This window comes from Mus caroli, unplaced genomic scaffold (assembly GCF_978045245.1).
Source record: "Mus caroli unplaced genomic scaffold, Mus_caroli_1 scaffold_1, whole genome shotgun sequence".
Taxonomy (NCBI): domain Eukaryota; kingdom Metazoa; phylum Chordata; class Mammalia; order Rodentia; family Muridae; genus Mus; species Mus caroli.
This window is the reverse complement of record NW_028227256.1, coordinates 156826414-156840028: the sequence shown is the minus strand read 5'-3', so window position 1 is coordinate 156840028 and position 13615 is coordinate 156826414. Positions and strand designations below refer to the sequence as shown.

Genomic DNA, 13615 nt, shown 5'->3' with positions numbered 1-13615 from the left:
CAGGACACTACCTACTCAGGTAACTGCCAATCCACCTTCATCAAGGGGAGATGAGAAGAACTGAAGGGTGAGTTAATGGCCAATGCCACTGATTTAATCAGTCCCTCCAACTTAATGAAGCCCCTATTAGAACCCAGAGTGATGTCTGGAGCAGAGATGTGCATGTTGCTGAACCTGTGGAGGTACTAGAAGAGTGGCATGCTTGCCTGGAGAAGTCGGCAGCTCACGTCCTTCCTATGTATCTTATCCTGTTGTACATCTACACCTGGTTCTTTACTTCTGGCCTTTAAGGTATCCTTTGAAGTAAATCAGCAAATGTAAAATGACAACAAAAGAAAGATAAATACCAAGAAGAACTGAAAGCAGAGTTCCACAGAAGTACTTCTATATGAATGCTGTGGTGTGAATGAGAACTCACCACACAGGCTCATATTTCTGGCACTATTTGGGGAGGCTGTGAAACTTTTGAGAGGTCCATCCTTGACAGAAGAGTTTTATTAATCAAGGAGCGGTTTTTTGTGTGTGTGTTTACAGTCTTTGTCCACTTGCTGTTTGCTCTCTCTGCTTTGAATCTGCATTTGAAGACGTATGCTCCCAGGTTTCTGGTCTTCCCACCATACCTGCTGCTTGCTGCCATGCCTCACCGCCACAATGTACTTCCATATCTCTGGACTGGGAAACTCAAGGCTTTTCTTTCTAAAACTGTTTCTGGTCATGGTGTTTTATCACAGCCAACAGGAAAGTAATTAATACACACATTCATGGCTGCATTATTCTTTGGAGCCAGGAGACTGAATCAACCTAACCTTCATAAATGGCTGAAAGGATAAACAAAATATCACCTGTGATTATAGCAGAATACTAATCAGACTTAAAAAGATAATTGTGTCATAAAAGAACACACAAGAATGCAAAGGGCATTATGTGAAATAAGTCCCTCACAGGAAGACACATATGCTCTAAGTACATAGATATGAGGTTATCTAGAACTGACAAATCCATACAAATAGAAAGGAGACTAGGGGCTTTCAGGGACTGCAGAAATGGAAAGCAAAGCATTGTTTTTACAGGTATAGTTTCAGTTTTGCCAAAAGAACAAGTCCTGGACACTGTCCAACACATAAACATAGCACAACGTAACTACATACATCAAGATGGTAAGACTGTGAATTCTATATTAATTTATAATTTGAATTTTTAAGTACATCAATATAACAAATATAATCCAATGCTTCTCAGTGAAGTGCTAACAAAGACAGTGCAGGCCTTTTTCATTCTTTCCCTGTTTTCTGGGTCCTCCCACCTTATTCCCAACTGGTATCTCATGCTTAGTGACAGACTGATTACCCACCTTGATTTTCTAAAACACCAAAGTTTCTGCTAACAATAAACACAAGATTTTAAAATGTATCTTAACAGCCTATGGTACACTAGAGTATTTCACAGAAGTTATGTGCCAAAAACATTTTGTATCATGAACTATAAAGACTTATCAGTCGAAGAAACAATATAAAATTAGTTTATAGAGCGTAACTTTCTGGTTGGTTGCAGTTATACTGAATGAAGATGGTCTTACCAAAAGCTGTGGCCACATTTTGTCATGTATGCCTCCTCGATCATATCAAAGCAGATGGGACTACAAAAGAAAAAGAGAGAAGTCACTGATATAATGTTTGTTAAGGCAGAATGTTACACATTGGAAAGGGCTCGTAACAAAATCAATCAAACCAAATTTAATATATAGCTAAGAATTAAGAATTCTACCCTTCTTAACAGAAGGTTAACAGTATTACAGGACTGTTTATAAAAGTATCATGCTCAAGCTGATCCAAGGAGCAAGGAATGTTGAAATATGTGCAATGAGTACACTTATCATTCAAATATTTTATCCGTCCCATAGAATTTATGGTGGAACCTTATTATTAGAGGGCTCAAGAAAGTTCTACCCAATGTTCCTATGCTCAGAAACACTAGCCTGGCTACCCTAAGTGTTCTTTTCTTGACACACAGTAAGACAACTGCTGATTATTGAACAGCCCTGGACTCCATCCCCAGCCTGAGGAGGGGAAGAGGGAGGGAGGTAACAGCCCTCTTTTTGTCCTATCCCAAAGAAAACTAAATCTTCGAGTGATAAATTTAGAAATGTAGTTTCAATGATGCTTCTAAATGATGTCAGTAAAAGCTAATATATAAAATAGACCAAACAGTATTTATTAAACTATGTTATATAGTAAGTTGTTCAATCCTTTCTACAACACAGTAAGAGAGGTAGCAGTTGTACTGTTCTTTTCTCCAAATTGAAACGTATTCTGCCTGGGGTCCAGGGGAAAGGAAGCCATAAGACTCAAGATACTAAGGAAATGTACAAAGTTTAAGAAGCTCAGAATTAAAAAAATTTTGGAGGCTGGGTATGGTGATGCATACTTTAATCCCAGCACTTGGAAAGCAGATGCCAGTGGATCTCTGTGAGTTTGAGGCCATCCTGGTCTTCTACACAGTTCTACACCAACCAAGGCTTCATAGTGAGACTCAGTCTCAGGTCCTTATGCTTATGCAGCAAGCACTTTATCCACTGAACTATTCCCTACTCTGAATGAACTTTTCGTTCTTTTTTTGAGGGGGAGGCAGGAGAGGGGAAATGACAGGGTCTTTATGTAGCTCACGCTGGCCTGGGACTCAATATGGAACCTTCAGAAATGTCTGCCCCTATCTTCCTAGTGCTGGGATTAAAAGATATACACCCAGCTAAAATTCATTTTATCTATCTAAGTATGGTTGCTGTGCCACACATGTGGAGGCTGGAGGACTTCCGAGACTGGCTCTCTCCTGCTGCTGAGGTTCCAGAACAGAGATCAGATTATCAGGCTTGGGCAGCAACTGTTTTTATCTACTGTGCCATTCATTTCACAGGCTCCTGAAGTAAACTTTGTCATTGTTCGCTACGTTTTTTTTCACACAATAATATCCAGTACTTTAGTGATGGCAAATTTATTACAAAGAATCCATAATAGAAGCCAAACTGTCACTAAGATCTTACACCAGCTTTAAATTTAGCTATGCATCCTATAACTGTCTTAACTGTGAGAATCTTACTGGACATGTCTAATTTTTCAACATCTCAGATCATCTGTCCATTATTCCAACAACTAGCTCATATATGAAACAAGTATTTCAAAATTATCTCAGAGAGATTTTCTTTCATTCTACCAAAACCTATTATTCATGCCTGGAGGCAAGTATCTTTTATGTATACAAACTTGCATGAAATGATAGCTATATCCAACCACGAATAGTACTGTTATGGTACCAATAACTAAAACGTGTAAATCAATGCTTTAACATGTTAAAGGGTAAAGCAAGTTAAATTTATATTCAGAGAGATATAATGAAATATAGCTCATTTGCATTTGAGGTCAACATCTAACTGGGGAGAACTTTCCTTCGACCATATTACTCAGAAACACTGGGGGAAAACACCTTTTTGAACACTAACATCCTTAAAGGAAAGAAAACAAATGAACATATTCTCATTTTTATTGGACCAAGTTTATTGTGGACTCACTCTTCCATCTGAAAGCATTTTGTAGGCAATCACAGCACAAGAAGAGCACAAAAACTAACTGAGCAGTTGAGGAAGCACAAAAGGGAGATAGACTGTTTAAGGAAGACAACAAGGAGTACTGACTCTAGAACAGCCACATCAGTTTCCCTCCTTTGGTACTAATTGTGACTGTACCCCATTGTGATGGTTTGCATATCCTTGGGCCGGGGAGTGGCACCATCTGAAAGTGTGGCCTTGTTGGAATAGGTGTGACCTGGTTGGAATGGGTGTGTCACTGTGGGTGTGTGTATAAGATTCTCATCCTAGTTGCCTGGAAGCCAGTCTTCCACTAGCAGCCTTTGGATGAAGACATAGAACTCTCAGCTCCTCCTGAGCCATGCCTGCCTGGGTACTGCCATGCTCCCACCTTGATGATAATGGACTAAACCTTTGAACCTGTAAGCCAGCCCCAATTAAATGTTTTTTATAAGACTTACCTTGGTCATGGTGTCTGTTCACAGCAGTAAAACCCTAACTAAGACACCCATCTAACCCCACAAGTTCAGAGATAAATGGTGAAGGAGCTATTGTTCAAACCCAAGGCATCCAACAGAGATGCTTAAAGGGTTCATAGAAGGAGAGCCTATATGGCTCTTGTAAAGAATTAGTTCTTAAAACCAAACCTTGCCTTCAATGTACTACTTAATTTTAATTAAAACTAGAAAAGAATCAGAAGGGCTGGAGAGATGGCTCAGTGGTTAAGAGCACTGACTGCTCTTCCAGAGGTCCTGAGTTCAATCCCCAGCAACCACATAATGGCTAATAACCATCTGAAATGGTATTCAATATCCTCTCCTGGTGTGTCTGAAGACAGGGACAGCATACTCACATACATAAAATAAATAAATCTATTTAAAAAAAAAAGAATCAGATAGCGCAAACAAATCTTAAGTTAACAATGTCTAACACACATACATACATACACACACACACACACACACACACACACACACATATATATATATATATATATATATATATATGCATGCATACTATAGATTGAACCTAGGGCCTCACTCATGTTAGGCACCCAAATGAAAATATAACCTATGAACAAGAGGAAACAGTCAATAAAGAAGATAGGTTGATTACAAAGGAATGTCTTATCAAGTATTGATAAAATTGCCAGCAACAAATTACCATAGCACATGATGGCCACTAGAAGCTTTAGAAGCTTGCATTCCATTCAGATAAAGGCTGGTCCTAGGCTATGCAGTTACAGAAAATACTCCAAAGACATTTCAAGATGAGCCAGAGATAAGCAAAGGTAGTGAGTTTACTAAATAATTGGTTAGATAGCCATAAATACAGGAAAAGGACAATATACAATCACACAACATGATGCGGGCATCTCCAGAGAGAGAGTGTGTTTGTCTGCCTGTCTCTCTCTCTATGTGTGTGTGTGTGTGTGTATGTATAAAGACCCCGTGGCTTTCTAAGTTACATTCTTAACATACTTCAAAGGATATAACTTTTAAATTTTAAAGGTTAGGTAAGACTTAAAATTAAGAAAAAAATCATGAACTAGTTTACATTTTTCCTATTCTCTTTTGATTTACGAAATCATCACTCAGATTTCATCACCTTAACTTTCCCTGACTTTCTATCCTGTGAAAATTACCCCCAACTTAATACTGTGATTTGTAAGAAATATAAGACTACAAGCATAAATATCTAAAATGTCAATCAACCCTACAATTAAACTTAAGCCTATTTTTAAATATGATAAAGCTAAGAGTGTTCCTGAAATTAGGTATGGGCTTTATTTAACTGTTCTCAAGGAGTTGGAGAAAAGGCATGTCCTTATCTACTACCTGTCACTCCAGCCTCCCATTACAATTTGTCTCAGATTAAGACAGCAAGGAACAAGTGGCTAAGGAGAAACATGAGTCAACAGCTGCTTACCCCCAATCAAGCCCATTTAAGAACCACTGTGTAATATGCTGGAACTCAGAGTTCAGCTTTCTGACCACATAAAGGAACATGCTAAACTGAGACCCAAAACCTGATTTCTCATTTTATCCCTTAGCTATCTTCTCCTGCCTGAAATAGTGAAAATCATTACACTGGTGCTATAGTAAATAACGCCACCCCTTACAACTCCTCAATGTGAAAGATAAACACATTTTTTAAGGTATTACCAATTAGTAAAGAATTAACATCATTGCTGGGAGGGGTAGCCTTTAATCCCAGAACTCGGGAGGCAGAGGCAGGCGGACTTCTGAGTTCGAGGCCAGCCTTGTCTACCGAGTGAGTTCTAGGACAACCAGGGCTACAGAGAAACCCTGTCTCGAAAAAAAACCAAAAGAATTAACATTATTTAAACATAAACCTCATTTAGATATAAAAGATTACAGTAAGTTGAATTGCTCACAATCTGACACTGAAGTACAGAAAAGACAAAAGCACCCAGAGGCCAATTAGGAATAAAAAGGATTATTAAGACATTGCCTAACGTATATCCTACTCCAAGAGTTTGATCAAAATTAAACCTAGTTTAAGGAAAAATGCACTCACTGGTTACTTTTTCTGAATATACAACTTCACCAGAAAGAGAAATGATGGACTGAGATTCTTACACAGTAAAAGATTCAGAATTTTAGCTACAAATACTCACTGGATGTTTTCATAATAGAATATAAAAGGCCTATACAATGCAAGAGAATAATTACTTAATTTTATTTTATGTATATGAGTGCTTTGAGTCAGGCGTGGTGACACACACCTTTAATCCCAGCACTCGGGAGGCAGAGGCAGGCGGATTTCTGAGTTCAAGGCCAGCCTGTTCTACAAAGTGAGTTCCAGGACAGCCAGGGCTACACAGAGAAACCTTGTCTCGAAAAACAAAAAAAAACAAAAAAAAACAAAAAAAAAAAAAAAAAAAAATTAGTGCTTTGCCTACAAGTATGTCTGTATACCACTTGTGGAAGAGGGATTCAATCCCTTGGAAACGGAGTCACAGACAATTGTTATGTGGGTGCCGGGAATCAAACCCATCTTTTGCAAGAACAACAAGTGCTCCCCTCTACTGACGTCTTCTCACAGCCACTAGGCTCGATTGATTTATTTTAAACAACAAGGTGATGAACTAATAATTTAGTCTTACCCCTGAGCTAGTTATAGAAACAGTTAAAACCTGTCAACTTAACCACAATCTAGAGCCACGTGGAAAGAGTTTCAACCAAGGAGCTGTCTAGATCAGGTGGGCCTATTGGCATATCTGTAGGGGATTGCCTTGATTGCTAACTGACGTAAGAAGACCCAGCCCATTATGAGCAGCAGCAGCACCAGGCTATAGAGGCCTGACTGTACAGGAGTGGAGAAAGCCAGCTGCGTCACAGGCCAACAAGCAGGCAGGCAGCATGGACACTCCTCCCTCTGCTTAACTGTGGCTAGGACTTTTAAGCTCCTGCATTGCTCTCTCCACAATAACGAAGTGTAACTGAAACTTCCAGCCAACTAAACCTTTCTCTTCACTAAGTGGCTTATTATAGTCAAGGTATTGGTCACAGAAACAGAAATGAAAATAGGACACACCTAATAAAACCAAATGCCAGCTGTACCTCATTCACCTCCAGGAATACAGGCTACACCACAGACTGTGGTACTCAGACAGTTCAACCGTCAGTGCCTAAGTTATCTGTTTAATAATTGAATAATACTGATTTCTCACACTTTTTACACTATTTAAACGACCTAAGGATGCTGGCATCTTGGTTTGAACTACAAATAATGGCCAAAAAGAAAAAAGCAAACTGTTTTACTAGTTTCTACCTTATCATGTGACACTATTGATTGGACAAGAATACAAACACCTCACCCAGGCAGTGGTGACACACACCTTTAATCCTAGCACAGGAAGGAAGAGGCAGGAGGATCTCTGAGTTCAGGGCCAGCCTGTTCTACAGAGCTAGTTCTAGGATAGCCAGGGCTACACAGAGAAACCCTGTCTCAAAATAAATAAATAAATAAATAAATAAAGCCAAACAAAAAAGGAATACAAACACCTCTTACACCCAATCATAAACTTCTTAAATTACAAATAGCCACAAGCTATAATTCTTTTTTTTTTTTTTTTTTTTTTTTTTTTTGGTTTTTCGAGACAGGGTTTCTCTGTGTAGCCCTGGCTGTCCTGGCACTCACTTTGTAGACCAGGCTGACCTCGAACTCAGAAATCCGCCTGCCTCTGCCTCCCGAGTGCTGGGATTAAAGGCGTGAGCCACTACGCCCGGCTTTTTTTTGTTTGTTTGTTATAATTCTATTTCAACACACACACACAACTTCTGAATCTAAACAAAAGCAAAACTATGAATTATATTAGTGAACAAGAAAGTGTAGCTAATACCTTTCTCAATGGTTACAATCTCTAAGCTTATCATCTTTAATAATACCATTTAAGACCATCTTCTACTGTGATCTGAACCAACTTCCCCAAGAATGACTGTTCAAACCAACTTCCTACATCATTAACATTAGGTCAATCAACAAGTTCCTTCTCAGGAAAGGCCCAGAATTCTACCAGATTGTGAGCAGGAGATCTTCATTAAGCTCTCGTAATCCTACCAGTAATATCAAAACCCAATTAAAATTCAAAACATTCTTCAAGACAATCAAATTCATCTTTTGCTTAAAGTCCCTCTTATCTAAGACTGAATTCGACTGTGTCGCTCAAGATGCCAGCTGTGATGCAATGACTATAAAAGCGTTTCTCAAGTCAGAGATTCCAGTGTATACACAGCGCTGCGATCGTTCCATACAACACAGAAACACTAAAAATGTGTTTCCCTTTTTCCAACAGTTGAAACCTGGAATTGGGTGTGAACAAACTTTGACTACAAAATTATGAACAGTATTACAAGTGTCCTATCTATTCAAAAGGGAGACTTTTACATATTCCAACGCAGGATGGGCAAAGATAACTTCCTAAAGCATCACCAACCAGGCTTCGAGTACCATCTACTTTTTTTACAATATAGTGTTGACCAGCAATCCCACACCTCAGAATCACCAGGCACTAACTAGTCTTCTACCTCCGAAAATCATGAACTACTCCTGACTGATACTTCGTCCACTAGATGGCCAAAAAACAAAACAAAAACAAAAACAAAAACAGAAGGGATTTAACCTCCTACCCCGAATACTTCCTTTCTAATAACCACTTACTGGACCTCCATCTCTATCCTTAAGCATTCCCTTAAATGCCTTCAGTTCCTGGACACCAGCACCCACTTCTGTGCAACCCCATTTCACCACATTGCCTAAGGATCCCAGTCCAGCTCCACCTCCCAACCAGGAACCTTAACTCTGCAAACACTCAACTCTCTAGGTTCGAATCCCAGCACCTCCAACAGGCCTCCCTCCACGGGACCCCGCCAGGCTCAGCAGCAGAAACTCGTGGTCATGCACGCAGGGGCTGCTATGCAAACCCACCAGACGAAGTCGTTGCTTTTGTCCTCGTAGGAGTTGAGGAGCCCGTTGCAAAGCGGGACGAGCAGAGGTCGCTTCCTACTGCTACTGCCGAGGCTGGAGCTGCTCCCTCCAACGCCGGCGCTGGGCCTGGCCGCACAGCTGAGCCGGGACTGGCCTGCGGACACCGCCCCGCCGGCGCTCGCGCTGCCAGACACCGCGGCCGCCACCAGCACAGGCCGCCCCGGGCCGCCGAGGCCGCCGGAGCCCGCGGCCGGAGCCACGCCGCCGGACACCAGCGTCGCCGCCGAGGCCGCCACGGACGGCGGCGACGGAGACGAGGATAAGGACGAGGAGGCGGAAGTCACCGAGGAGGCGGCCGAGGAGCCGGGGCTCGTTCCAGCGGAACCCGAGCCGGCCTGGCGGCTACCAGACATCGTGACTCCCTCCCTTGGCCCTGCGCTCCGAGGCGAGGGCCCGGACGGACCGCGACCCTCCGCCACCCCCGGCGCTCAGCTCCCGAGCATCCTGAGGACGCGCCGGGAGACGGGCCGGGGGAACAATAAAGTTAGGCTTCCCACCGCCGCCCCGCCGCCGCGTCCTACGCGAGGGGGCGGGGGAAACTATCACATCCGAGGAGCCATGACTGCCGAGGAGGCCGCCGGGGCAGCCAACCCGGGCGCGCCGAGGCGGTCGTGCTTGCGCACGAGCGGCGGAAGGGGCGGGGCAGCGGAGCAGCTGCGCGCGCAGACGCCGGCGCCGGGCTGTACGGAGAGGCCGAGCGTGTAGTTCTCCGAGTGGAAAGCTGATTTCCTTCCTGATGTAGTAGAGAGATGGCCGTTTTCATGGAGCCAAAGGGTGGAAGGGGAAAGGACGGGGAATCTGGCCTAGAGGTCCGGGAACGCTCGAAAAGCAACTGCTTAAGCGTGCCCCGGGTGGACTCTGGCGGATTGCCCAGCTAAAACTGCAGCGGTATGGAGCAGTGGTGTTGCGCATGCGTGTGAGCGAGCGCGCATGCGGCTATGGATTATTACATGGAAAATACTAAGCTCACTTGTCTAGTCTCCTGCGGCTTCGCGCTTTTTCCCGATTGTGTGGCAGAAATAAAATTTGTTTTCGTTTAGATTTTTTTTTCTGTTTAGATTTTGAAGTCCTGTTAGGAGGAGTAAGGGGCCAGGGCAGTGAAAAGGGCTACAAACCTTAGGTTTCAATCAAACATGTTATAATACCAGAAATTATTTGCTTCTTGTCCCTGTTGCCACTTATCTAAATTATCTCCAACCTTTTGTAAAATCTCATTGATAACTCCGTCTTTGTTGGCATTGAAGCAGCAATACTCGCCTAGTTTCATACAAAGTTCCCCTGGGAAATGAAAACTAAGTCTAAACCTGGCCGGTTTAGGACAACTTTTGTCAGAACCTCTGTCTGGATATGAAGCAGATAGAATTCAACGTATCTGATGTCTGTGTCTGATGATGTATCTGTTGTAGGCTCCTTTATCCTCTGATTAGGGATACAGTACTTAGGGCTACCGTCCTTATTCCTTCTGTCACTGGACCACAGAGAGCGGCAACCCAAGGGGGAATAAGAGATGGGCACCTTATGGTCCTGGATAAGTATACACTTGGAGTATATACATAAAACTGGATTATTATACACATTCCCAAGTGTTGGGAATTAAATCGCTGTAAATTTGGAACAGTTGTTAGAAAATCTGTTCTCGTGAAATAATCCAGGCAAGATAGTTACTGATAACCACACCAATTAAGCATATTAAAAGTTTTAAGTCCTTTTTATTGATGGCTAGATGGAGAGTGGTCTCATATCTTTGAAAAGTCTCTTGGTGCTATAGTTGAGGGGTACAGAGTTTTTAAATCAAAACCCACAAAGACCATAATTTACATCAAAGTTAGAGGAGAGTCAAGTAACTTTGAAACATTTATTTCTGGCAGAGCATAGTAATTATTTTAGATATAACATCAATTATCATTTAGTTTATTTTTGAGCTCTTGGAGCAGTTAAGTTCATGTCAGCTGACTCCTCTCATTGGACATTGGATTTGTCTATTCAAAGGCAAATGCAGATGGGCTGACTAACTGGTACCAGGGAAATAGAGAAGAAAACTTGCTTAAGGTCCAGGATATATAGAGCTGGGTATCTGGTGGGAGGAGGCTGAGCAAAGTATACAGATTTGGAACAGTAGGATGGGTGATTTCAATCCATTTATTTACATCCTAGAGATCTTGGACTGGCTGATAATCTGAGGTCCCTGGTTCATTGACAGGTAGGAAAGGCACATCTAAGACAACTGGCATAGGTTGAGGATGATTTGTTTTGTTGTTGTTTTGGTTTTGTTTTTTTCCAGACAGGGTTTCTCTGTGTAGCCCTGGCTGTCCTGGAACTCACTCTGTAGACCAATCTGGCCTTGAACTCAGAAATCCACCTGCCTCTGCCTCCCCAGTGCTGGGATTAAAGGCGTGTGCGCCACCACCGCCTGGCGATAATTAACTTCTAATAGCCTCTTGATATGAGGAGCAATTTCCACTCTAGTTATTTTGGGTCATGGGATATAGTGAGACCCTTCTCCGTGTGGCTGTAGCCAAGAGTCTTACTCTCAATTGGTTGGTGGGTGGTGAGCTGTCAAGGCAGGAGGATTTGTCTCAGTTTCTATCTTAGGAAACAGTGTTGCAAGTCCTGGGAGCAGGGGCCCTGTGTCTGGATTTGTTTGTATTGTGGAGTCTGGAAGAGCTAAAAGATATTCTTTAGACAAAGGGGGCAGTTAAGCTAAATTGGTAGGGAGATATATAGGAAATTTAAGTTTCTTGAGGAGAAAGGTGATGATGGTGCCTACTTTTCAAAGATTTCTACACAGAAAGGAAGAGGGCAACCAGAGACCACCAGGAAGGAGTGAATCACCCATTTCTGGCCCAAAGCCTTTGCTTGGTTGGTTATTTAGGTGTGAGGTGATAGTCCTGATTTATGCCAGTGGCTCCTTTACTGCCATCTTTTTATTAACCAGCCCCAGTCTTCATTTTTGAGGATCTCTCTTATTGGCCACGAGAAGTATAAGCAACAGAGAGCTGAGCTGACTGGAAAGCAGCCAGCACAACCTTTGCCGGCTTGCCTGTGGCGCAGTCAGCCGCCAAGGCATCTCACCTCTGCCGTTCAGTGTCTCGGTTGGCATGTCTTTATGGATACCTCGATACCCTCTAGCCTTTGAAGTATTCTTGTGAATGTCCAAGGCTGATTGAGTGACAACCGCCAAATTTAATGCCCTAACATTTTCTGGAGCAAGTGGATCAAAAGTGGCTGTACGGTCTGAAGCTTTGCGAGAGGGGAGGCAGTAATCATTCAGAAAAATAACCCAAGATACTGTTTGGGCCCTGAAGAACCTCAGCAGTCTTAAGACAAATTAGTCAAATCAGTAGGTGGTGATCTGCACCCAAGTACCAGTCAAGAGATACAGATGAAAAGCGATCAAGGCCTGCAAACCTGTGTACACATTGGGGGTCTTAATCAGGATGCTTGGATGGAAAAGCTGCCTTAAAACCAAGGCCAAAAGGGCCTTCCCTGCCTCAGTTCTAATAAGTTCTCCCCTTTCATCCAAAGTAAAAAAGAGTCGCAAGAAGTGGCTGACCATCATCCAGGTGGAAAGGACAGATTCTAAGAGTGCAGTTAGGGCTTGGAGCTGATCAGAAAGATGTGGGCCTAGGTCTTCCAGTCACAAAGATTTGGAGTTCTCTAAGTTGTACCTCCTGCCCAGGAAGACCTAGTGCCTTCTGCAAAAGAAAAAAAGAAAAAAAAAGAAAACAGAGTCAGTGAAATCACTGGTGAAACAGACCAGCCACTGCCTGCCCTAGGGTGCCTAGAAGGGCTGCCACCTTCGGGCTTAGACCCTGGCTAGGATCTCAGGGACCCTAGCATGTGAAGCAAACCCAATCTGGGAATTCTCCATTTCCAGCCTCACGAGTGGATTAGTATAACTGAAAATTTGCCACCCTACAGAAGAAAGGAGACAATTTTTGGCAGACAAAGAAACACTGACAACATACGAGGGAGTCACCTACTGGCAGAGTCCTGTGAAACTGGCAGAATTTTTAATCCATCAAGTTAAGCAGAGTGAATACAGCCCCACCCCACTTCAGGGAGATGAGACTTCAGGGAGATGAGACATAACACCAACGACAAAATCAAAAAAGATAACTTCCTGAGCCAAACTTCCCCTCATGTACTGAATCATTCACACACTAGGCTGGCCATTCACTCAAGCAATACTGAAACCACATCTCTCACGAGAGACAGAACCGGGATACAGGTCTCCACTATTAGTCTCTCAACTTATTGTGGGGAACTGGGGAAGAATTTCCTGTTGGAACTTTTTCCCCAAGCTTGGAAGAGGGCTTCCAATGTAGACTCATCAGAAAAGGCCTGTCTTTCTCAGAAGGTTCTCCGTGGGGCTCATCTTCCTTAACCAGGATCACAACAGAATCAGCACACAGACCCAAGTGTGTCTTTTTCAGGGCTTGGTTTAGTAGCCAATATACATAGTAAAAATAATGGAGCGCAAAGTATAGGGAATGACTCCAAAGATAACTCCTGGATCACAAT

The 13615-nt window shown here is 42.7% G+C and overlaps 1 protein-coding gene across 2 annotated transcripts in view; it reads right to left on the bottom strand.

Annotated features, from left to right (window-relative positions):
• Cop1 (COP1 E3 ubiquitin ligase) overlaps nucleotides 1-9709 on the bottom strand; it is a 120214-nt gene extending 110505 nt beyond the window's left edge. For both annotated transcript variants that reach the window (XM_085842445.1, XM_085842447.1), the window contains exons 1-2: nucleotides 9032-9709; nucleotides 1577-1636 (exon numbers count right to left, since the gene is read on the bottom strand). In XM_085842445.1, the coding sequence (XP_085698571.1) occupies nucleotides 1577-1636; nucleotides 9032-9444 (473 nt within the window). In that variant the 5' untranslated portion in view covers nucleotides 9445-9709. The remainder of the gene's footprint in view (nucleotides 1-1576; nucleotides 1637-9031) is intronic.
• Between the last annotated feature and the right edge of the window lie 3906 nt (nucleotides 9710-13615).